The sequence below is a fragment of the Primulina huaijiensis genome, chromosome 2 (assembly GCF_012295235.1).
Source record: "Primulina huaijiensis isolate GDHJ02 chromosome 2, ASM1229523v2, whole genome shotgun sequence".
In the NCBI taxonomy this organism is placed as follows: Eukaryota; Viridiplantae; Streptophyta; class Magnoliopsida; order Lamiales; family Gesneriaceae; genus Primulina; species Primulina huaijiensis.
In genome coordinates, this window is record NC_133307.1 from 209088 (window position 1) to 234103 (window position 25016).

General features: G+C 35.5%; 5 protein-coding genes across 6 annotated transcripts; 4 read left to right on the top strand and 1 right to left on the bottom strand.

Moving 5' to 3' along the window:
• The first annotated feature begins 1265 nt into the window (after nucleotides 1–1265).
• LOC140962462 (peroxisomal fatty acid beta-oxidation multifunctional protein MFP2-like) lies at nucleotides 1266–6426 on the top strand. The gene is made up of 18 exons (XM_073421385.1): nucleotides 1266–1530; nucleotides 2056–2127; nucleotides 2204–2269; nucleotides 2362–2418; nucleotides 2530–2597; nucleotides 2674–2755; nucleotides 3153–3208; nucleotides 3307–3609; nucleotides 3689–3775; nucleotides 4178–4352; nucleotides 4446–4567; nucleotides 4664–4827; nucleotides 4902–5156; nucleotides 5236–5357; nucleotides 5468–5589; nucleotides 5671–5819; nucleotides 5897–6035; nucleotides 6208–6426. Exons 1-18 carry the CDS (start codon nucleotides 1431–1433, stop codon nucleotides 6241–6243), a joined length of 2175 nt encoding a protein of 724 aa, XP_073277486.1. The 5' UTR covers nucleotides 1266–1430; the 3' UTR covers nucleotides 6244–6426.
• Nucleotides 6427–6662: 236 nt separating this feature from the next.
• Nucleotides 6663–8361, top strand: LOC140962469 (uncharacterized). The gene has a single exon (XM_073421393.1). The coding sequence runs from the start codon at nucleotides 7056–7058 to the stop codon at nucleotides 8193–8195; it is 1140 nt and encodes a 379-aa protein (XP_073277494.1). The 5' UTR covers nucleotides 6663–7055; the 3' UTR covers nucleotides 8196–8361.
• Nucleotides 8362–9605: 1244 nt separating this feature from the next.
• On the bottom strand, nucleotides 9606–12037 carry LOC140962473 (chaperone protein dnaJ 49-like). 2 transcript variants are annotated; one of them, XM_073421406.1, is made up of 3 exons: nucleotides 11915–12037; nucleotides 10449–11701; nucleotides 9606–9997 (listed from the first exon to the last, which is right to left on the bottom strand). In XM_073421406.1, the coding sequence occupies exon 2, from the start codon at nucleotides 11504–11506 to the stop codon at nucleotides 10451–10453; it is 1056 nt and encodes a 351-aa protein (XP_073277507.1). In that variant the 5' UTR covers nucleotides 11507–11701; nucleotides 11915–12037; the 3' UTR covers nucleotides 9606–9997; nucleotides 10449–10450. The 2 variants fall into 2 exon arrangements, with proteins under 2 accessions (XP_073277507.1, XP_073277513.1); XM_073421412.1 differs by having other exon boundaries at nucleotides 10443–11701.
• A 569-nt stretch (nucleotides 12038–12606) lies between these two features.
• LOC140958643 (translationally-controlled tumor protein homolog) lies at nucleotides 12607–14707 on the top strand. Its single transcript, XM_073416167.1, has 5 exons — nucleotides 12607–12826; nucleotides 13404–13477; nucleotides 13626–13754; nucleotides 13834–13991; nucleotides 14315–14707. Exons 1-5 carry the CDS (start codon nucleotides 12799–12801, stop codon nucleotides 14430–14432), a joined length of 507 nt encoding a protein of 168 aa, XP_073272268.1. The 5' UTR covers nucleotides 12607–12798; the 3' UTR covers nucleotides 14433–14707.
• A 1604-nt stretch (nucleotides 14708–16311) lies between these two features.
• Nucleotides 16312–17636, top strand: LOC140970625 (translationally-controlled tumor protein homolog; the record flags this gene model as incomplete). Its single annotated transcript, XM_073432441.1, has 4 exons — nucleotides 16312–16404; nucleotides 16553–16681; nucleotides 16761–16918; nucleotides 17242–17636. Coding segments are annotated over 4 exons (498 nt in total), but the record flags the coding sequence as incomplete, so codon positions are not given.
• Nucleotides 17637–25016: the final 7380 nt, after the last annotated feature.

The following is a 25016-nucleotide window of genomic DNA, read 5'->3' on the forward strand; positions in this document are numbered from 1 at the left end:
ACACGATAATATAACTAAAAGATAGAATGACAAGACTGGTCTTGAATTAGATTGGGTTCATCATCATCCCCAAAGGTATTCTTGTTCTTTATCTTCGATTTGTTCCTCGTTCTTATCTGGGGTGGGAATGTAAGTGGTGAGTATTTGGAAAAATACTCAGTAAATGGGGGTCGATCGTGCATAACAAATATCAAGGTTATAATTATACGAATACATTATCATAATTTCAATAATAAGCATGTTGGACCGAATACGAACAAAATATAAACATAGCACTGAAAATCATCTTATTTCCATGGTTTACTGATCAGTCTCCTATATGTTACTCCTCTAAGGGGTGAGGCCAAAAGAACGGTTATTATAACCCACCGCATCAGGGTCTTAAACAAAACATATCAAATATCGGAATTTTTTTGCCATTTCTAATTCGAATCATTACAGTGTATTTCAAATATTTCAAACATGCTTTCAAATATTATAACTAATAGCAAACAACAAATTGTTCAAGGAGTTTCATAACAAATATGAACGAATATATCATGCCGATCGAATTTCAAGAAATATACATAATGTATTTTTAAGCAAATGTGGACATACTTACGGAAAAAAAGTATGTTGATATATATATCAAGTAGTACACTTATGAAATGCAAGTGTACGTAAAAGTATAACAAAAACTCACTTACTTGATGATAATCTTCAAAGATTTGAGGGAAAGACAACTAAAATTCGGACATGAAAGCTGCTGGACTGCGTCGAACCGGACAAGAATTCGGCTACTGCGGTGCTTCGAAAGTGGACAAGAATGAGTTGCTGAAATGCTACTGGAAGGTGTGATTTCTCCTACCCTTTGACCACTATTTATATGCTCATGGAAGTGAGGTGAAAAGGCTACCATGACAACCATGTTTATGGCCTTCTTAATGGCCTTAAACACCATTAACATGTTGTTCTGACTCTTCAAATTTCTCTTTGAATTCATGACTTGAATGTGTTTTTAATTCATAGTTTTGTGTGTTAATTCTTTAGATCTTCACATAATCTAAGTCACATTCAACCTTGATTTTTTTTGGCATTCATTTAGACTTTAAACCTATCTATCACTTACTGATTTTATCGTGATCACCTCGAAATATGAACCTGGGGAATATGGGCCAGCAGATTATTAAATTAAAATTGACAATTTTTCTACGATCGCTTGTGATGCGGCCCATCCCCGTGGATTGAGAGGTCTTCCAAACTGGATATATACATACAGCCGACATAAATATGTGTGTAATGTATATCCAGAACGCACTCCAACGTCAATGTTAACGCTGTCGTCACGACACCTCCTCCTCCTCCTCTGTTTTTCACACTGAATATATTTCAACTTAGCCATTCCATTTTCTTCAAGCCTTGAAATATTATTATTCCAGAAAAAACCGAAAATGAACAGCTCAAAGGGAAGAACGACGCTTGATGTGGGAGCTGATGGGGTGGCCATAATCACCCTCCTCAATCCTCCTGTCAATTCTCTATCTTTTGATGGTATTATTTGTGAACTGCGATCTCACTACAAATTTCAGACAAGTCTTGATTCTTTTATTGGGTCTTTTGAATTGTCTTTATTTTCGTTCAATCTTTTTCTGCTTAAGGGATAATTTTTCCTTTTTTCTTCTTACATGGGTTCTTTGTATTGTTCTTGTTCATTTGATCTTTGTTGTTCAAGAGTTTCATTGATGTTTTTTTTGTTGCGTAAAACAAAAGCTTGGATCTTTAGTTGACAATAATTGATATTCTCAATTCCCTGATTATGATATCGATTTTCTTTTTTGAGATTTAAGAAAAAGTATTATCGATAAGTATTTAGTTTTTTGTACTTGGAGTAGTTGTTAGTATTTCGAATTCATCGCATAAATAGAGTTGTTTAATACTTGTTCTGCTACTCTAGGAGGCACTGCCGAGGAAACGTGAGTTTGTATGTGATCACTGGGTTGAGAAGTTGGATTGCATTTAGCTATTGATTTCCTATTTCTGGGCAAATGTTAACCGTTCTTTCTGTAATATCTTTAGTGTTGGACAGCTTAAAAGATAATTATGAACAGGCGTTGAGAAGGGATGATGTGAAGGCAATTGTTGTTACAGGTAAACACTGAGATTTTGTTTGATGTTGGGCACAGTGGATCAAGGATTTAGAGAGCATTATTTGTTACTTGAGCAGGTGCACGAGGAAAATTTTCTGGTGGCTTTGATATAAGTGCATTTGGAAAAATTCACGATAAAAGCGGTATGATGTATTGTTTGTCTTGTTTTGCTTTTATTGCTTTGACATCACTTCTGAGCTAGTGCTAGTGTGTTTGTGTTTGTGTTTGATCACAGTTCGAGCACCGAAGCCCGGTTTTGTGTCTTTGGATATTCTCAGCAATATTGTGGCAGGTATGTTGTTCAGATTTTTGTCATTCTAACTATCTAGTTACATGCCAGCACGCTGTGTATCTTCTTTGGTATTTCTAGCTGTTCTTTAACTGACCGCGACTTTACTTTCAGCTGCAAAAAAACCCTCTGTGGCTGCTGTTGATGGTCTTGCCTTGGGTGGAGGATTAGAAGTTGCAATGGTAAGTTCTGTTCATTGTTTACAGTTCATAGAAGCATTCTGTCGAATAGAGATGACCTTTTATATCATTTTTTCAGGCCTGTCATGCACGTATTTCTACTCCTAATGCTCAATTGGGCTTACCGGAGTTGCAGCTTGGGATATTACCTGGATTTGGAGGTGTAGCATTATTCTGTTGCATATGCCTATTTGTGGGGGGTCTTTTTCATTTGTAACATATAAGAAGCCCGCAATTGTGGGAATTACCATTGTTCAAAGGGATAATCGGGATCTGTAATTATCCCCACGAGTAGCAGAACTATGATGAAATCTACTTCCAGATATAGTTGAACGATATTCATTTGAACATGAAGTTGAGAATTTCACTTCTAAATCAAGCTTATTGTGCCAGATCTTCTGGCTAATGGATCTGAGTGGATACCAAAATGCTGATCATTGCCTCTGGTTGACATGAGTCTGTTGTAACTAACGAGAGGCTGGAGTATTCAAATGAAGTTTCATGATGTGACTAAATGTTCTTTTTCTCACACAATCTCATTTTGATTTATTTTCTCAGGAACACAGGCCCTGCCACGCCTTGTTGGCATAGCCAAGGCCCTTGAAATGATGCTGGTAAGCTTTCGTTTTTGTGAGTTCAGTTGGTATTGTGGTTTTCAGCTTCAATAGTATTGATTGACATCTGATATTATCCTATATCTGTATTTGCATAGAAATCACAACCTGTCAAAGGCCAGGATGCCTTAAGTTTAGGCCTTGTGGATGCCATTGCTTCACCTGATGAATTAGTAAATACTGCTCGTCGATGGGCTCTTGACATTTTGGAGTTTAAAAAACCCTGGATCAACAGTTTTTACAAGACTGAAAAGTTGGAACCTTTCGGTGAAGCCAGGGAAATGTTTAAGTTTGCTCGAGCTCAGACCCGTAAACAAGCTCCGAACCTCGCACACCCCCTAGTTTGCATTGACGTTGTTGAGGAAGGCATAGTCGCTGGCGCTCATGCTGGGCTCTTGAAGGTTCGGTTCCATTTCATCACTTAATAAATTTATCTTAGTCCAACCTTGACCTGAGATGAATGAGCATCTATACCGGCAGGAAGCTCAAGAATTCCAAACTCTTGTGGAATCGGATACTTGCAAGAGCTTGGTTCATATTTTCTTTGCCCAGCGTGGTACCACAAAGGTGGAGTAAAATTTTGGTTTTTTATAATATTAGAGCTAATATTTGCATTCTATGGCATACATTCCTTGAAATATTTTAGTTTTATCAGAGTTCCCAGTTTCACTAAAATACATCCTTCAACACAGACATTTTGTGTTCAAGAGTTATTGTTATTAGTGCCTGTCATGTTGCGGAATTTTTTTCAATTGTCAGAACTGGGATTAGATTCTGCAGAACCCCGTTTCTATTCTTAAAAACCGAACATATGTGGTGCAGATTGCAAAATGTTTGTGATCAGAGTTCGTCTTTGAGTTCCATGTGTTCACACGATTATCTTGTTTATTCACTAAAATATATCAGCTTTTAGTGTTACCAAACCAAGTTTTTTAATATATTTATATTTCTCTTTCTACTTACAAACAGGTTCCAGGGGTCACAGATAGTGGCTTGAAACCAAGGCGGATAAAGAAGGTTGCAATCCTAGGTGGAGGGCTTATGGGCTCTGGAATAGCAACTTCATTGATTCTCAGTAATTTTCCAGTTATTTTAAAGGAAGTGAACGATAAGTTCTTACAGGCTGGTATTGGTAGAGTAAAAGGTGAGACTGGGCCAAGCTCTAGATATGATATCCGGCTTTGCTGATTTCCTCTCAATTACATATATATTAATTTGACTGTTTTTGTATTTTCAGAAAATTTGCAAAGCCGGGTCAAGAAAGGGGCAATGACCCAAGAGAAGCTTGAAAAAACTCTTTCTTTGCTCAAGGGTGCACTTGATTATGAAAGCTTTAGAGATGTGGACATGGTTATAGAGGTGAACTAAGACATTTTAAGAGTTAGCATTGGTTATGACTCTCTGCTCTTTTTTGGGTCTATATCTTGTGTTCTCTTTTTGCCGTCATTTGACTAGGCTGTCATCGAGAACGTTGCTTTGAAGCAGCAAATATTCTCAGATCTTGAAAAGTATTGCCCTCCACATTGCGTTCTCGCTAGTAATACTTCTACTATTGATCTAAACTTGATTGGGGAAAAGACCAAGTCCCAGGATCGTATCATTGGAGCCCACTTTTTCAGGTGAAAATTGGCGTAATCTTTTAATTAATTCCCCATTGTACATTGCACTGATGTGAGCTCCGTAATTCCTGCAGTCCAGCTCATGTGATGCCGCTTTTAGAAATAGTTCGCACACAGAAAACATCTCCCCAAGCAATTGTAGATTTACTCGATGTTGGGAAGAAAATAAAGAAGACTCCAGTTGTGGTCGGAAACTGCACTGGTTTTGCTGTCAACAGAATGTTCTTTCCTTACACTCAAGCTGCTTTATTACTTGTAGACCGTGGTGCAGATGTCTACAAGATAGATAGAGCCATCTCCAAATTTGGAATGCCAATGGGTCCGTTCAGGTAATGTGCTGCATGGCACTACTTAGCTTGATAAATTAATGCAATGATGGCTTAATGGTTTGGATAATGTTGTCCTTAGATTGTGTGACCTTGTTGGATTTGGAGTTGCCGTCGCTACTGGGGGACAATTTGTTTTGAATTTTCCTGAAAGGACATACAAGTCAATGCTGATTCCACTCATGCAAGAGGATAAGAGAGCAGGTGCATGTTTCTTTTAATCTATATCAAATATCAATCAACCATTACACGTTTGTGGATTCTAAGAAACAATGAGTTTCTTGTTTTACAAATTCACAGTGTGCTTCTTTTAGGTGAAACGACTCGACGAGGGTTCTATATATATGACGAGAAGCGGAAAGCTGTTCCAGATCCAGAGCTCAAGAAGTACATTGAGAAGGCTAGGGAGATATCTGGTGTCAGCATCGACCCGAAGGTTGTCCTCTCATCTCACCTCATGAATATAAACTGAGCGCTTATATTTACCTCAAAATCTGTTGATTGAATTCGCATCCAGTTAACAAACTTACAAGATAAAGATATCATTGAGATGATATTCTTTCCTGTGGTGAATGAGGCCTGTCGGGTACTGGACGAAGGCATCGCACTCAAGGCTGCTGATCTCGACATATCTGCCGTCATGGGCATGGGGTTTCCTCCTTACAGGTTTGCTCCCACCTTATGGTTCAGATATCACCTTTTAAGGTTGTTTTTGCACATTCCTTCTTGTTATTCATGGACAGAGGAGGGATCTTGTTTTGGGCCGACACTCTTGGATCAAAATACATCTGTTCGAGGCTGGAGGAATATTCGAACTCATATGGAGAATTTTTCAAGCCCTGCTCTTATTTGGCTGGACGAGCTGCAAAGGGGAATCCCTTGGTGAGAATTCTCATGTCTTATGATGCTATTTTTATCATCTTCCACCTTGTTACGGCCCCCCAAAATCATGATTGCGTATGCAGTCTGGTTTTGATTATTGTATTCATTTCACGTTGACGTCAAATCTGGTACTGGAGATCGTTGTACTGACAAGTTTGGTCTGTTTATGCAGAGTCTGACTGTTGATCCAGCGAAGTCGCGCTTGTGAGGTGGTTGATTTATGGGCCTAGGATTGACGCATATGATTCACTATTTGGGCATCGAGTTTTTAGATATTCTCTGATGCTTTTATAATGTTTAGATTTAGAGTTGAGAAGGGCTAAATAAAGTAAACGGCAATGATAATGAATTCAAAATTTGGATTTGCTTTATGATTATTGTTATTATTATTGCTGTTTTGTACATGTGAATGACATTGTTTTGATTCTGGGATCGTACTTTATCATGATACGACTCGGGGGTGGGTTCTCGATGGTGCCAAGAATTCAAACAATCCATAGATGAATATTTTCTAAGCAGACCAGACCCTTCTGCATTCTTCCTCAAATTATATTCTGTTATCTGCCTGGCTTTAGCGACACATTTAAACCAAAGATTCTTTCTTGGTTTGTTTGACTCTGTGAAAAGATGTAAGATATGCTGCGTTTGGTAGGATTGGTGAAAAAAATTAGAGAAGTAAATAGTTGATGCCAAACAAGTCACATTGGCCTGCCACTAACAGACAGCTAGGGTTCGCTTGCCTTGTCTTGTTCATTTGGCAGCTTAATTATAAACTATTTCGATTTCCACGTGGTTCTGGGAACTCGCTTCATAAATGACCCTTCCCTGCTTACTTTAATACCCATTTTCTGCATTAATTGACACTCTCCTTTGACCAGTTTCCCCCCTCTCCCTTAGCGTGATTTTTTATGCATTCTAGTTTTCTTGAGATTTATGCCAAGGGAGGGGAGAAAACAAGCAGGCCCGTTCCTAAAAATAATCTGTTTAATCTGGGTTTTCTAGATTTTGGAGTGAGAACTAATGGTGATGGAAATTGTGCATGAAGATTTGGGAGAAGGAAACATGGGATGTGTAAACCATCAGTACAAGAACAGCACTCCTGGTGGGATCTGTGCCTTTTGTCTTCAAGAAAAGCTTGGAAAGCTTGTTTCTTCATCATTTCCTGTAGCTGTTGTACCGTGTTCTTCCTCTTCTTCAACTCCCTCTTTTAGATCCGACTTTGGTCGTGGTAGCATCGCCTCTACAGGTGGCAGAGCCGCCATCTTTCAAGCCCGCCGTCTTGCATCGAATTCATCGGCTCATTCTCAGTTTCTGAACTACATGGACACCTCCAGAGGTAAGGGTAGTAGCTTTCTTGGCTACGACACTGCTAGGAGGTCAAGACTGCCTTTTATTTTGACCCACGGGAGGCAGAAAGATGAAACGATGGCATGTTCAGATTCCAACAGCTTCATTTTCAGGAGAAGTATGTCAACAACTCCTAGAAGAGGTGTGCATTTCTTGGCTGAAAATCATCCTAAAGATCATACTCGTATGACAAAATTCTTGTCATTCCTTTACATGCCGAAGCTCTCAACTAACAAAACAACTACAATACACTCCAAACCTTTGAACTCCTCATCCGCGACACCTAAAACTATGTGTGGTAGTTCATCAAGGGACAAGAAAAAGGAAGACTTCGTTGATGTGGATGAACCTGAAGATGGTAGCCCTGATGAGGCTGCATTTAACAGAAAGGTTTCAAGATCTAGATCTGTTGGTTGTGGGAGCAGGAGCTTTTCAGGTGATTTATTTGAGAAGATTTCAACTGGCTTTGGCGATTGCACCCTCCGCAGAGTGGAATCTCAGAGGGAAGCGAAGCCCAAAATTTCCTCAGTTCATAAAGTTGGTGTCAATGAAAAAGTGAAATGTGGTGGGATTTTCAGTGGTTTTATGACCCCTTCATCCTCTTCATCGTCTTCAACCGAGGATAAATCAATCTCTGCAACTCATTCATCAATGGTAAATATTTCGCATGGCAGAATTAGAAGTTGGGGATGGGCATTGGCTAGCCCGATGAGAGCTTTTGGCAAGCAGCCCTCTACGGGTAAAAGTGTTACTGGCTCGATTAAGAATGCCACTTCCAATTTGGCTGCAATCCCTTCATTGTTGGCTGTTTGAGTGTGAGAAGAAGAAAAAAGTTTAAAATTTATGAGTATATTCATAGTCCATCCATGTGTGGCTATGTTTCACTGTTCATCACTCGTGATGTTTTAGTTGTCGTATGTTTGTTGTGGGTTTGGTGTAAGATTTGAATATGCATGAATACGTCAACATTTTCTTGTTATTATGAGGTGAGTCCATGAGCTCCCACTGGTACAAAATCATCGATGGACTCCACATTTTTTGTTTTAAAAGGAGATGATCGGTTGAATATAAAACAAAAATCGGGAGGAGATTGCCTGTTATTATGACATGCATCTATTGGTAAAAAGGGTTAAATAGTTGATAGGATGGTTGCCGTTGTGCATCTATTGGTAAAAAGGGTTAGATTACCTTTCCATTAGCTAACAAAGTAAGGAACTTTGTGGTTGTTTTCTTGTCATTTGTATTGCATCAACGGTGATGGCAATGAATTACACCAACTGATGCCCCGGTTAATTGCACCTTTTGTAATTAGTATCCAACGATTCTGTGCGCAGATATTCGAGCACATATTCCCCCCGTCTGTCTGGAAAATATATAACGCTCATTGAAAAAGAAAAAACAAACATTTACACCAACCCTTGTCCCACACCCGGACCGTGAAAAAGTAGCATAATAGTCTCCATTCCTCTGCCATAAAACAGTCTCCTTTCCTCTTATCTTTAACTTTTGAGTAACAAACAACAAAGAATATGATGAGCCAAAAAACTGGAAGGCAACACTTTAGTCAACATTTTAACACCATTAATGGCTCTTCACTTGGATAACAATGTCAGCAAACATTCTGAGAAACATCAACACTTCTACCTCTCTACTAGTCATTGTTTCTGGATTCGAAGTAGAACCTCTACAGTTCCTCCATCCGGAAACCCTCTCTCCACACAGCATGGCAGTGAAGTATTTAACTTGGCAAGAAACCTTCAATTATCCTGTATGAAATTTATGCTAAATGAAGCCAAGTAAAAATCTCTAACTACTACCATCTAATTGAGCTCAACATAATTTCACACAAGGCCTGAATAATTAGAAGGAAGCAATGTGACCAAGTTGATCTAGCTCAATCTTTGCCGTGCTCCAGCAGTTTGAGGAAATTTGCAACACGCTTCTGCTTTTGCTCTTGTCATAGGATCATAATACTCAACGGCAACGAGGAAAGCAAAATGTTTTCTCTGTCCACGCAGTTGGGAGTCTTAAATTTACCACCAAATATTTCGAATATATTGATTACTGTTGAATCTCATATAATTCACGCATCTTCTTGGAGTTAGATTCAGATTAAGTTAGCAAATCTTAGAGAGACATATAGTATAACAGAGAGTACACGAAAATGCAGGAAAAGACGTGTTTGTTAAACATCTTTTAGGTAGAAAGAGATCACAAAGCTCATGATTTAAAACATCTAGCAGTTGTCATCAACGATGTTGATTTTGACTCAATTATCATATGCTAAGAATTCAGTACACGGTATTGCTTATGATTGCAACACAAATAACTGTGAATAAAAGATAAAAATATCATGGAGTCTGTTGAGGCCACAAACCTCCTTCACACTGTTTCTGATCCAGATGCAAGAAAGGCACAACCAGAAAAGCTGAATGTTAGCAGTAGATTCATGGTCCCTATCTTTTGGTCAAATACTCTTGTTTTGTAAAGGCGCTTCCATAAAGACATGTAAGGCTTTGTGCAAGTAAAATGTTGAAGGTCGATGCATTCATTTATAAGATCCGCATATTAAACAAAGGAATAACTTCACTTAGAGATGGATAATTTCCAGTTTACTGCAAAAAATCAAAATTTCAAAAAAATTTATGTGTGTAACAATTTTAACTCTAGTGTATAGCAAAACCTAAAGTAAAAACATTCAGCTGGATATAGGATGAAGATGAGTGACTATTATTCCAATTATTACTCAAATACAATTAAATCACATGAATTACAGAAGTACGTTGTTTAAGTGCAGGGTAATACCAGCTTATAAAGTAGGCTCAAATTTTTTTAAGGAAACTGCAGAGTAAAATGCTGTTGATACGTTCTACAATAGCTACGTCATTAGCTCGAATTTTCGTTCTAAGGGAGCCATATTTTGTATAGCTATATTAAATAAGAGAGAGAACATAAACAAAAACCTTTGGTAAAAGACTGTTATAATTTCAGAGATTTAACTAAGTACAGTTCGAGATTTAACTAAGTACAGTTCAACGGAACATGCAGAGACAGAAAAACCTTAACCTTCATGATGTGAAACTTTCAAGCCTGTCACAGTGAGGAGTTGGAAAGTGTCTGTTCCAATGACGCCTCTGCATTTCCATGTGACAATACCGTCCAAGCATGTGTTGGTAGTCCTTGATCACATTATTTTCAATGTCTTGTCGACTAGAGCTTCCTATAGGATAATTCTGATCAAATTCAGGTGATTTGACAAAAAACTCAACTCCGTGATTCTCCGTTGTTTTCTTGAATTGATACGAATAGTTCTTTTGCAATGAATACTCCGGCTCAGAGAAAGGAAGATAGGCAAGCAGAATGATTATTAAAAACGGTAGCAACTGAAGAAGCAGCATAACATTTGGTCCATTATCACCCAAATCTTCCCTGTGATGATCACCACCGTCAGTTGTCCTAGTCCTGTAAACTCGAGCATTTCTGAATGCATCACGCCGACCAAAGAAAGCCCGAAATATCTCATCGGGGTCAAAGTCGTCATCGAAGAAGTCATTCCCTGTTCTCCTTCTTCTTTGCATAACATTATTCTGCTGATTATACTCAAACTCATCCACAAAACCCGTCTGATCATACTGCCTCCTCGAGTCATCATCACTCAAACATTTGAATGCCTTGCCAACTTTCTTGAATGCCTCCTCAGCTCCCGGAGCTTTATTCTTATCAGGATGAACTTTCAGAGACAACTTCTTATATGCCTTCCTAATCTCCTCCACAGAACAGCTCTTTTCCACGCCAAGAACGGAATAATAATCTTTCTTAGTCCTAATTTGCCTAACCAACTGCACATGCTCCTCCGTGTAATTCCTCTCCCCATTTGAAACCCCGCCACCATCAGCTAAGCCCACATTGTTTCTCGGCCTCTTGACAGTCTCCATGTGATTAGAGGCACCAACAGAAGGAGCATCAAGATTTTCACATGCAGCCAAAAGATCATCCACGGGTAAATTCTCATTCAGGCGGCGTGCGATCCCTATTAATTTAAGTGCTCTTTGTTTATTGCCAGCGGCGATGGCCTCCCGAGCAATATTAAAGCACTTCAAAGCCTCATCCTTGTTGCTATCCATAACAATTCCTTGATTTAAAATTTTTAAAAAGGCCAAAGAAAAAAAAATACAGCCAACCAATTTCAAGAAAAGTTCACAAAATTCAATCTAAAGGTTCAAAACCTAGAAAATCCAACGCCCCGTGAAGTTCATCAACTTCACGAATCAATCAATAAAATCAAAGGTGCTGACTTTCCCGCAAGTCCAAATGATTACCTAATAAAAAGTAAAAATAAGAATGCATCAGGATCTCACTAAATTGGAAAATGATCACCAGATTATAAAATGAAGTAACAAGAAGAATAGGAGCTGCCAATACCGATTCAATAATCAAGAATGCGTGCTTAACATATAAACGATTAACACAATGATGATTACAACTCAGAAATCCAAAGATACACAAAATCATCAATTAGAAAAGGGGCTTACTTTTTGTATTCTCTTCTGTTCCGAAACGTCATTAGTCATTCATTCCTCATATTATAAGAATATGTCGAGTAAACCGACAGAGAGATGGTCGAGGTTGGGGATAATCTTCATTTTAAAAATTATTTGATTAACTATTCGAAAGTCAACCAATTAAAACTTTCCACATGTAAATAAACCTAATATTTTTTATATATAGTTATGTGATAACTGATAAGCCAATCATCCCAAAATATATGGTTGAATCATCATGCTGATAATCAAGTTAATTAAAAATTAATAATCTTTCAATAATATTTTATTTATTTGGTAATTAGAATAAATTGTTTTTTGTAAAATTAATTGTTGATATAAGTAATGGGCTTCCAAGTAAAGTTGTGAACGAGATTTTCTAGTTTCGATTTTGTCATATTCAAACTCTAGAGATTTAAAACATTTTGTTCGAATCCAGTTCTTGAGTTTGACTTCCGTGAGTCATTCAAACCATATCTCAAAAATGAATTCAAAAAGTTCGAAATATATCTATTAATATATAATTGTATTATATTAATTGATAAAATATTAAAACGAACAAAATAATTTGACATAGAAAAAATTTCAAATATTTTAAAAGTTGAGCTCGAATTTTAATACAAGTTAAATATCTTTCAAATGAGTTGGAAAAGATTCGTTTAATCCCCACACGTTACTCTAAAAGGAAATAATCAAGGAAGGATTCGACGTGGGAGTAATTTGGGCAGTTCAAATATTTGTTTCCTGTTTGGAGTCTTGTTCCTCGTCCTCCGAAGCCTGCCTCTCTCTCTCTCTCTCTCTCTCTCTCTCTCTCTATATATATATATATATATATATTCGGTCTCTTATTTATTCAGAGCTAAATATTTGCAGCCATGTTGGTCTATCAAGATTTACTCGCAGGTTCTTTTGTGAATTCTGGTGGATTGGGTCTGTGTGTTGTTTCGGTGTTTATTTGGTCTGTCTGTTGAATACTATTTCATGATCCTCTTCCATATGTTTCCTGTTATAAAGATCTTATCTTTTGTTTCGTTGATCGTCTTTAGGCTTTTCGTGAGATGTAAACCAAGTTTTTGTGACTGTTTTAATGGATTTATGTCGCTTCTATATCTCTTTATCTATTGTTTATGAATGGGTTCTTGTATATCTCCGTTGGCGATTTCGTGTTTCAGCTATTGAATATAGTTAGCCAACTTTTTTAATTGATTTTTGCTTGAAAGGGTAATGCTTTATTTACAATTATGTCAGACCGATCCGTATTTTCGTGAGATTTTTGTTTTAATTTCATGTGATCTCGTTCTGAAAGTTGATTTTCTGAGAGGAAAAAGGTTCACAACTTTTATGTTTGGTAAATTTCTTGGATGTTTCATGCATTCTTGCCGAGTTTTGTCAGCACGTGTTAAAGATGTAAACTGGTGTATGATTTCTGTTCGTTTCCTAAATTTGTATTTTTCATGAACATACAATATACCCTTTTCAGGTGATGAACTTCTTTCAGACTCATTTCTGTACAGAGAAATTGAGAATGGGATCCTTTGGGAAGTTGAGGGAAAGGTTAGATTTCTCCAATCTCATCCTTACGATTCGTGATATGCAACTCATCGTCATATTTATGGATTGTTTTTGCTTTTGAATTATGCTTTCTTAGCCAAGTGCGTGTTTCATACAAGATTTGACTTTGTAAATTTTTCATGAATCCTAGTGGGTCACTAAGGGTGCATGTGATGTGGACATTGGTGCAAACCCCTCTGCCGAAGGTGGTGAAGAGGACGAAGGTGTTGATGACCAAGCTGTTAAAGTAGTTGACGTTGTTAACACGTTTAGACTTCAGGTACCTCGCTCGGCTGTATTATTTGTGGGAAATTCGGAGTTTGTGGCAATTCTTGGTCTCAATGAAAATACTTTTGTAGGAACAACCTTCTTTTGACAAGAAGCAGTTTGTAGCGTACGTCAAGAAGTACATCAAGCTGTTGACGCCCAAGCTTGAAGGTGAGCAGCAAGAGCTGTTCAAGAAGAACATTGAGGGGGCTACTAAGTTTTTGCTGTCGAAGCTCAAAGACCTGCAATTGTAAGTAATAGCACTAGGTTCGGTCATTATTTTCTCCATAGAATTTTAATATGATTCAAAAAAAATTTTGTATACCCGAGCATGGCCTTGTCCATCAAGCTCTCTCTTTCCATTAACGACTTTTGACTTTGGGAAAAAAAAAAAAACAGTAGTTAGTTTCATCCTTTTTACCCCCTTCTAGGCCTTAAAGGTTATCAAGATTCTGATGCATAATATATTTGATTTTTTACTTGCTTCTATGAGAAAATGATGGTTTTCTCGTGATAACTTCGCTGGTGGTGACTTGACGCTGTGTTATACATCTACTTATGTTGTTTTTGTAGCTTTGTGGGAGAGAGCATGCATGATGATAGCTCCCTCGTGTTTGCTTACTACAAGGATGGCTCAACTGATCCGACATTCTTGTACTTTGGTATTGGTTTGAAGGAAGTCAAGTGTTGAGAAGGCTGCACAAACTAGGTCGAACCATGAGAGGGTGGCACATCCAATATCATTGGGATTCGTTTGATGTTTTAGCACTTGTGCAGCTAAATAGGTTGGGTGCCTTATTTTAGGATCTTAACTTAAATTCTTTTATCAAGTAATTGGTTCCATTTTTTACCATACTAATAAACGCTATTCAACCTCAAGTTGAGATATGTTTCTTTACCTACTTTTTTTTATTACTTACTATGTGTATTCGTCACATGCTCGTTTTGGTGGCATGAAATGCTTGGTAGACTAGAGGGCATCGTTATTTTTTCATTCCATGTTATACGCTCACCGCATTTTGAAAATTTTATTCCATTTTCCCCATGTCATACTCAAATAACTGAACAAAGAGCTAGGTCCTAATTACAGGACAAGTTCCAATGGGTTGTATTTACTGGGAAACTTGAATGGAAATCTAACAAGAACTCCCACGAATCGCAACACCATTTGATTATAATAAATCAAAACCTTTAGGTGGAGCATATAGAACACTTGCAAGTTCCATTGCTTTGAACTTGAATAAGAACGATGAAGCATATAGAACACTTTCTTAAGAGCGCGAAAGCACCTATGCTGCTTGCACATCCCTCAAAAAAATGCACGAACTAAAAGCTCAATGTTTTTCTTCACATAAATTTTCAGGATTTAGTCAAGCTAAAAGCTCGGTGTTCATCGGTCAGCTCTCAACCTGAAAATATCTTTAGCTGTTCTTCTACTAAAATATAGCATGTTTTTCTACAAAAGGAAAGTCACAAAATAGATCTTATACTACCAGGTTGCATCACACATTAAGGACATGAAATTATGAGACATACGAAACATGTTGCATGTATTTTATTTACTCCGATGTAAAAACGATCTTTATTTAAATAATATTTTACGGTTTTATCCAATTATGGCATTTACTTTATCTGTATACACATGTTAACATCATAAATAAAGTCCTTGAATATATAAAAAGTACCATGAGGTTTGCCTCTCAACGTAAAACAATGAAACTCATTAGGAAGTGTACCATATATTCTAAACAAGTTCTTAGTCGAATCAGCTGCCTAAAATAAGGATAAAGGTCGCTTGAGCTTTAGATTAACATCTGTAATGTAAACGTCATGTTTCATTGGTAAGAGCATTGAGATGTTCATTCATAAAGATGAGTGATGATTCACTGAACAATCCTCAATTGGACTGTCCAAATAGTTATTATTATTATTTAATTTGAAATTTATCACTACTATAGTCCAATAAAATTTGAAATTTATTGGATGTTATTATCATTTTTTTAATTTCAAATAATTTTTTGTGTTTATATATATTTAAACATTTTCATAAATGCTATATACGGTAACATTAGACTTATCAAATTGGGTCAAGCCCATCGGGCCAGCCCACCTNATATATAATATTTGTTTCCTGTTTGGAGTCTTGTTCCTCGTCCTCCGAAGCCTGCCTCTCTCTCTCTCTCTCTCTCTCTCTCTCTCTCTCTCTNTCGCTTCTATATCTCTTTATCTATTGTTTATGAATGGGTTCTTGTATATCTCCGTTGGCGATTTCGTGTTTCAGCTATTGAATATAGTTAGCCAACTTTTTTAATTGATTTTTGCTTGAAAGGGTAATGCTTTATTTACAATTATGTCAGACCGATCCGTATTTTCGTGAGATTTTTGTTTTAATTTCATGTGATCTCGTTCTGAAAGTTGATTTTCTGAGAGGAAAAAGGTTCACAACTTTTATGTTTGGTAAATTTCTTGGATGTTTCATGCATTCTTGCCGAGTTTTGTCAGCACGTGTTAAAGATGTAAACTGGTGTATGATTTCTGTTCGTTTCCTAAATTTGTATTTTTCATGAACATACAATATACCCTTTTCAGGTGATGAACTTCTTTCAGACTCATTTCTGTACAGAGAAATTGAGAATGGGATCCTTTGGGAAGTTGAGGGAAAGGTTAGATTTCTCCAATCTCATCCTTACGATTCGTGATATGCAACTCATCGTCATATTTATGGATTGTTTTTGCTTTTGAATTATGCTTTCTTAGCCAAGTGCGTGTTTCATACAAGATTTGACTTTGTAAATTTTTCATGAATCCTAGTGGGTCACTAAGGGTGCATGTGATGTGGACATTGGTGCAAACCCCTCTGCCGAAGGTGGTGAAGAGGACGAAGGTGTTGATGACCAAGCTGTTAAAGTAGTTGACGTTGTTAACACGTTTAGACTTCAGGTACCTCGCTCGGCTGTATTATTTGTGGGAAATTCGGAGTTTGTGGCAATTCTTGGTCTCAATGAAAATACTTTTGTAGGAACAACCTTCTTTTGACAAGAAGCAGTTTGTAGCGTACGTCAAGAAGTACATCAAGCTGTTGACGCCCAAGCTTGAAGGTGAGCAGCAAGAGCTGTTCAAGAAGAACATTGAGGGGGCTACTAAGTTTTTGCTGTCGAAGCTCAAAGACCTGCAATTGTAAGTAATAGCACTAGGTTCGGTCATTATTTTCTCCATAGAATTTTAATATGATTCAAAAAAAATTTTGTATACCCGAGCATGGCCTTGTCCATCAAGCTCTCTCTTTCCATTAACGACTTTTGACTTTGGGAAAAAAAAAAAAACAGTAGTTAGTTTCATCCTTTTTACCCCCTTCTAGGCCTTAAAGGTTATCAAGATTCTGATGCATAATATATTTGATTTTTTACTTGCTTCTATGAGAAAATGATGGTTTTCTCGTGATAACTTCGCTGGTGGTGACTTGACGCTGTGTTATACATCTACTTATGTTGTTTTTGTAGCTTTGTGGGAGAGAGCATGCATGATGATAGCTCCCTCGTGTTTGCTTACTACAAGGATGGCTCAACTGATCCGACATTCTTGTACTTTGGTATTGGTTTGAAGGAAGTCAAGTGTTGAGAAGGCTGCACAAACTAGGTCGAACCATGAGAGGGTGGCACATCCAATATCATTGGGATTCGTTTGATGTTTTAGCACTTGTGCAGCTAAATAGGTTGGGTGCCTTATTTTAGGATCTTAACTTAAATTCTTTTATCAAGTAATTGGTTCCATTTTTTACCATACTAATAAACGCTATTCAACCTCAAGTTGAGATATGTTTCTTTACCTACTTTTTTTTATTACTTACTATGTGTATTCGTCACATGCTCGTTTTGGTGGCATGAAATGCTTGGTAGACTAGAGGGCATCGTTATTTTTTCATTCCATGTTATACGCTCACCGCATTTTGAAAATTTTATTCCATTTTCCCCATGTCATACTCAAATAACTGAACAAAGAGCTAGGTCCTAATTACAGGACAAGTTCCAATGGGTTGTATTTACTGGGAAACTTGAATGGAAATCTAACAAGAACTCCCACGAATCGCAACACCATTTGATTATAATAAATCAAAACCTTTAGGTGGAGCATATAGAACACTTGCAAGTTCCATTGCTTTGAACTTGAATAAGAACGATGAAGCATATAGAACACTTTCTTAAGAGCGCGAAAGCACCTATGCTGCTTGCACATCCCTCAAAAAAATGCACGAACTAAAAGCTCAATGTTTTTCTTCACATAAATTTTCAGGATTTAGTCAAGCTAAAAGCTCGGTGTTCATCGGTCAGCTCTCAACCTGAAAATATCTTTAGCTGTTCTTCTACTAAAATATAGCATGTTTTTCTACAAAAGGAAAGTCACAAAATAGATCTTATACTACCAGGTTGCATCACACATTAAGGACATGAAATTATGAGACATACGAAACATGTTGCATGTATTTTATTTACTCCGATGTAAAAACGATCTTTATTTAAATAATATTTTACGGTTTTATCCAATTATGGCATTTACTTTATCTGTATACACATGTTAACATCATAAATAAAGTCCTTGAATATATAAAAAGTACCATGAGGTTTGCCTCTCAACGTAAAACAATGAAACTCATTAGGAAGTGTACCATATATTCTAAACAAGTTCTTAGTCGAATCAGCTGCCTAAAATAAGGATAAAGGTCGCTTGAGCTTTAGATTAACATCTGTAATGTAAACGTCATGTTTCATTGGTAAGAGCATTGAGATGTTCATTCATAAAGATGAGTGATGATTCACTGAACAATCCTCAATTGGACTGTCCAAATAGTTATTATTATTATTTAATTTGAAATTTATCACTACTATAGTCCAATAAAATTTGAAATTTATTGGATGTTATTATCATTTTTTTAATTTCAAATAATTTTTTGTGTTTATATATATTTAAACATTTTCATAAATGCTATATACGGTAACATTAGACTTATCAAATTGGGTCAAGCCCATCGGGCCAGCCCACCTCGCTATAAAAATTGAGCGGGTTGGGTTGATAAAATAGCAGCCCGTTTGGAGGCGGGCCAAATGGGCTGAGCCCGTTTGGGTTGCGGGCCAAGATGGGTCGAGCCCAAACGATTAGGATAGAATTTTATATATTTTTATATTTTTAAGTTTTAAGTTTTATATAAACATTGGAATAAGTGTCATGCGCCTCCATCACTCTTTTATCTTATTTCTTTCTTATTTTTCTCCTTGATCTCGCCTCCATCACTCACTCTGGTAAAATCTGAATCTCTGTAAATTTTATTCATGAATCTTAAAGGGAAAAAATTTCTGTAAATTTTATTCATTAATCTTAAAATAATTTTTAAGTCTAACAGTTGTTTGTGAACCCAAAAGCGGTTTCGTTTGAAGTCCGACGAGTCGTAGTGAAATTTTGTGGACTCGACGGAGGTTTGATAATTATGTATATTGTTGAACACATAATATTTTCTAAAATTTACAACCGTCTCTTTCCTCGAATTTCTGTTCTCTTCCATGTCTCAATCTTCATGTTTGGTTTAAGCACTTTACTTTTTATGTATTATATTGATACTTTCTTAATTTCTTATTTCAATGTTTTTAAGTATTTTATGAAATTATTTGACTGAAATATATTTTTCTTCTATGTTTATTGTGATATTGTTTAGTATTTTTTTCTTAAAAAAATAAGCAGGTTAAAAATAAGCGGGTCGGCCCGCCTAGCCCGCAGCCCAAGGTGGGTTGTGCTGAGTTGGCCATTCAGAGGCCCGCGAGAATGGCGGATTGGCCCGTCGCACCCCGTCTAATGGCGGGTTGTGGCGGGTGGTGGGCTGGCCCGTCCCGCCAACCCGTTTTGACATGTCAAGGTAACATATAAATTTTCGATTCTAAATTTAAAATTAATCGGATGTTATCACTACTTTTTGATTTCATCTAATTTTTTTGTGTCCATATATATGTGAAAATTTTCATAAATGCTATATAAAATAATATACCAATTTTTGGTTTAAAATTGGATCGGATGTTATCATCGCCTTTTAATTTCAGTTAATTTTTTTGTGTTCATATATATATATATATATATCTGTGTGTGTGTGTGTGTGTGAACATTTACACAAATATTATATATGATAATGTACCAATTTACGGTTCAAAATTTGAACTTTGATTGGGTGTCATCAATATCTTTAATTTCAGTTAATTTTTTGTGTCTATATATATGTGAGCATTTCCATAAAATAATGCTAAATATCATAATATGCCAATTTTCGGTTCAAAATTTGAAATAAGATTGATTGTTATCATTAATTTTAATTTCAGTTAATTTTTTTGTATTCATATAAATGTGAATATTTCAGAAATTTTACATATAATAATGTACCAATTTTTGTTCAAAATTTAAAATTTGGTCGGATGTTATCACTACTTTTAATTTCAATAATTTTTTTATGAAAATTTCATAAATGCTATATATAATAATATACCAAATTTTGTTCAATTTTTGAAATTTGATCGGATGTTATCATTATTTTTAATTTCAATTACTTTTTTTGTGTCCATATATATGTGTCAAAATTTTCATAAATGCTATATATGATAGTGTACCAATTTTCGGTTCAAATATAGTAGAAACTATAATAAAGAGCATTTGAAAGGTACTTAATTAAAAGTAGTTACTCTGCATATGCGATGCGTGTGTGTACGGGCTTTTTTATCATTATCGATTGACTATAGTGAAATTTGATAAATTATAGAGAGGATAAATTGATATTTGAATTGTTGAATAAAAAAATAAAAATAAAAGTGTGTGTTGAAATTTTAAAAACTAAAAACAAAAGTGTAATATTAATATCATATAAGGGTAAAGTTAGAAGAAAAAGTTGGTGTCTTTCTTAAGTGGTTACTATCATGTCCTCAACTTTAATAAAATAGAATAGATAATATTAATATAAATTGATCGGACTATTTTTATAAATATGCAATGCTTGTAACTGGGCTCATTAATCAACGGAATAACTAGAGCCAACACACGGTACGATAAAAACAGGAGTACTGCTCGAGAAACAACACACGGGCTACAACATGATGCAGTTAAATTGTCCTGCTAAGTATGTGATGTATGTTGTGTTGTGTCGTGTCTAATACTCACGACTCGACCTTCGTACAACTGTCAACGTTATAATAGGAAGACACAATATAGATACAACATATGATATCTGATTCAAAGAGCATATCACACAAAAAAATATTTCTAAAAATAGATAATCATAATTTCAGCATCAGGTATAACTGGGCTCGAAAGCAACCCACTGATCCCGAAACAATAAAATGTTCCAAGAGTACAATATGCAAAAAAAAAAAAAAAAAAAAAAAAAAAAAAAAAAAAAAAAGTAACAAGAACGATAAGACTTGATGATATATGTGATATGCCCCATACTAAATTCCAAATAATATGTCAAACAAATTAACATATAAACAACGAGACATTCAATATCACTGAAACTCATATAATCACATAAATCGCATAAAACAACATAAATATGCGTAAAATATAATTTATGTGTTATCGGCATATGTAACCGAACTTTAACATACCTATATCAACGTAACAGGCGTCGATATGTTCAAATTGACTTGGGCCTAAATATTCAGAGTAATGTGAACCTTGATAAATTCATTAATAATCAAAACACATATTCCTAAAAATTTAGGCTGGCTGTGACATCTTGTTGTTGTTGCTGAAGAGTGCTTCTCAGCTCTTGAAATTCCTATATTAGTTGAACAAATGAAAATTTTGTAAATGCATAAAAACATAAAACAGAGAGAAACATGAAATTTTGGGAAGGCCGCTTACTGATCGACCTCTGAATTTAGGGAATGTTTAAGCTCATGAAGAAAGCAAGGAAGTAGAAATATTATATAGCAGGGTAAGATAAAAATCAACAAATTCATTTAGACCAAAACGTAAACCTGGCTTGTATTTATCTTCCGATTACACATGACACAAATTTAAACAGTTCTTAGTCAATAGGAATCAATCGGAAAATATAATACTTGCTACCTTAATGGATTCAAATCTTCTGGGAACTATTATATGGTCCAATTTCACTTTTCCACATCCTTTTGATATGCCAGAGATTTCAATAACACCCCCCTAGTGTCTCTAGTTTGAATCGTCTTTGCCTAAAGATTTTTGATTAAGTGACACATATTTTTAAATTTTAATTGATCATGCAGTATTAGTGATGATATGTTGAGCACCTATACGAGCATCGGTCGACGTGGCGTTCATCTATTAGATGTACAGGATGTCATATCAGTGATGATCGGGTAAATGTTCATGGCAAGTGCTTACTATATGTATTTATATTTATTTATAGACTTAGTGTAATATTGATGGTCTAGCCCAAATCTTTAGACATATATCTATTTATTTATACCTGAGGCTTAGTATTATACTTCAATCTTTATGCAATCTATATTAACCCAAGGGAAAACTAGGATATTAGTCCGGTAAGCTAAGTTGCTCTTATTGTGATATACTAGTCTTATTTTACTCTTAGTCAAATAAATTTGGATTTTTCGCGGCGTTAGTTTTTTTCACTAGAGTATTGACGTGACGTCGAATATAACTTATGTTATGTCAGATGTTGTATACGTGTATGGAGCCACATTATCAGTTCGGAAAAAGAGAACATGATTGTTAAAAAATAAATTTCTCGGGTTAAACTGATATATGACTAGTGACATATCCAAATCACAATATACCAACTTAGAAAAACAATCTTATTAGTTTTCCATATTAAAAGTTGCGAAGTTTCATATTTCCTTTTGATAGTGAAAATTTTACAATTCACAATTTGTTTTGGTAATCATGTTTTATAAACAACTATTCATCCTGAAAATTAGAGTAACCAAATTTAGAAAATGAAAGTCTAAATATAAATAAAAATATGGAATATTTCACCTTTCTCTCATTCGCCCTCAACACCATCATCTACTCGGTTGCAATCGTCCCCAGCTAGCAAATTAGGAGACATGTAACAATTGAAATAAATTGCATGTATATAATAATATTTGAATAGAATAAAATTCTACAATTTTTTTAAATTTATAATTAACTCAAATAACATTTCAATATTATTTAGGATACACAAGTACATAATTATGCATCAAATTATCCCGAAATGGTAATTAACAAAAGTAAACAATGTTATTAACGAAAAACACAAAACTCTTGTGAGACGGTCTCACGGGTCAATTTTGTGAAACGGATATTCTATATTGGTCATCTACGAAAAAGTATTATTTTTTATGTCAAATATATTAATTTTTATTTTAAATATGGACATGAGTGATTCGTCTCACAAATAAATATCTGTGAGACCGTCTTATGAAAGACCTGATCAACGAAAAATTGCTTCTTCTTTTTTTCTCATCGTTTCCATATAATCTCTCTGTAAAAATATTTGAATATTTATGGATGCTAAAAAACAGAAAGATTTGAAACAAATTACATTGAGAATGACATTAATCTCAGTTTTGTGGTGTTCACATAATCAAACGACTTGACAGTAGATGATAAAAAAAAAATAGGTGCATCCCAAATATTTTAGTTCATAATTCTCTTTGGCACGCCCAAGAATGAACATCTAGAGTGGGAATGAACATCTGGAGCGGGAAGTTTACAAATGACCCAACTATGGGCAGAACGGGTGGCCTAACTATAGGTAGTCCAACACATAATGGTGGAACTTAAACTCTGATATCATGTTAAGATTGGAACTTGGACCTAACTCAAACCCAAAAGTTAGCTCAAGAGGAGAGGATTGTCCAAGTCCATATATGCAACTCTCAGTAATTTTATTTAACCGATGTGGGACAATCAACATATCTCAAAAAGATTTTAGCTCATAATTTTTTTTAATGGGAGTTTTATTCTTTTTAATTACAGCAGCAGAAGTCCTAGGCAAAGACCCAATTTGGTTTTGAAACCATACCAAGTGTTATAATAAATAACTGAATTTTATATTTAAGATATTAATTATGATAAAATTAATAAATATTAATTTATTTTATAAGACTTCGGAGAAAACTTATGTTTCGTGAAAAAATAAATATAATTAATTATCGTATATTCATCTTATGTGGAGTCCACAACTTATGAATATAGTGAGTGCACTGCACTTGTGGAATTTTCTCTTGAATATTTCAATCTGGATTCATATATATCAAATATTAAAGAGTGGAATCAGTCAAAAATTAGTTTTTGATATAGTGGATAATTGACTAAGAGGTTATTTAATTTTCCCTCAAGCTCTGTTTTATAAAAGGCTTGTGATTTGTTCTTTGTACACAACATTGAAATCAAAAACTTCAATGAGAGTTTAGGGAGTGAGAGGATCAAGGAATAAGTTGATGAATCACTTGTATAACTCTTGTACTTGAAGGAATGAAACTTGTTCGGGAAATTTTCTTTGCTTCTCTTCTATAAGTTTTCACGTTTTTACACATATTCCTTCAACTTTATACAACATTCTCTTAACTAGTTCCTCTGTCTAAACTCAAAATTTGGTAACAAAGCCATGTTGAGAGTTAAGTGTTCAAGGATGATGTCCACAAAGTTCGATCTGGAGAAATTCAATTTGAGTAACGATTTTGGATTATGAAGGATAAAAATGTGAGTGTTGCTGGTTCACCAAGGCCTCGATCTTGCATTGGATGAGGAAAAATAATTACCAGCAGCAAGTTTATCTGTCCAAAAACAGACCGATTTACTTCACAAAGAGCACGACAAAGAAAGACTCTAGTAAGCCGGTTATTCTTGAAGTAATCATCGTATGCTTTCAAGATGAGGATTTCGAATGTCAATTGGACACATTTGAAAAGATAATCCAAGATTTAGAAAACAATGGAGTGGAGGTAGATGATGAGGATCAGACACTCCTATCGATCAGTTCTCTAACATGATCAAACTCAAATTTTGTGGACACGTTGTTGTATGGAAGGGAGAGTTTGAGGAATAAATGACATTCATGAGTATTCATCCCAAACATACGCAACTTGTTCTAATCCACACAACGAGATATTTTTGAAACATAACAATCGGATAATCGTATATCCTTTGTCGAAAATATTTTTATACATCTAACATCTGTACGTCCTACAAATGTTATAATCTACCTATAAGCGGTCTCAAGATATTCGTACGAAAGTTATACAAAAATTTCCTGTTTTCA

Excerpts from the sequence above, each read along its gene's own strand:
- LOC140962462 (XM_073421385.1), top strand. The coding sequence starts at position 1,431 with ATGAACAGCTCAAAGGGAAGAACGACGCTTGATGTGGGAGCTGATGGG. Across the intron at positions 2,270-2,361 it reads AAAAATTCACGATAAAAGCG|TTCGAGCACCGAAGCCCGGT; the intron begins GTATGATGTATT and ends GTTTGATCACAG. Across the intron at positions 3,610-3,688 it reads CTCATGCTGGGCTCTTGAAG|GAAGCTCAAGAATTCCAAAC; the intron begins GTTCGGTTCCAT and ends CTATACCGGCAG.
- LOC140962469 (XM_073421393.1), top strand. The coding sequence starts at position 7,056 with ATGGTGATGGAAATTGTGCATGAAGATTTGGGAGAAGGAAACATGGGA.
- LOC140962473 (XM_073421406.1), bottom strand. The coding sequence starts at position 11,506 with ATGGATAGCAACAAGGATGAGGCTTTGAAGTGCTTTAATATTGCTCGG.
- LOC140958643 (XM_073416167.1), top strand. The coding sequence starts at position 12,799 with ATGTTGGTCTATCAAGATTTACTCGCAG. Across the intron at positions 13,478-13,625 it reads TTTGGGAAGTTGAGGGAAAG|TGGGTCACTAAGGGTGCATG; the intron begins GTTAGATTTCTC and ends CATGAATCCTAG. Across the intron at positions 13,755-13,833 it reads TTAACACGTTTAGACTTCAG|GAACAACCTTCTTTTGACAA; the intron begins GTACCTCGCTCG and ends ATACTTTTGTAG.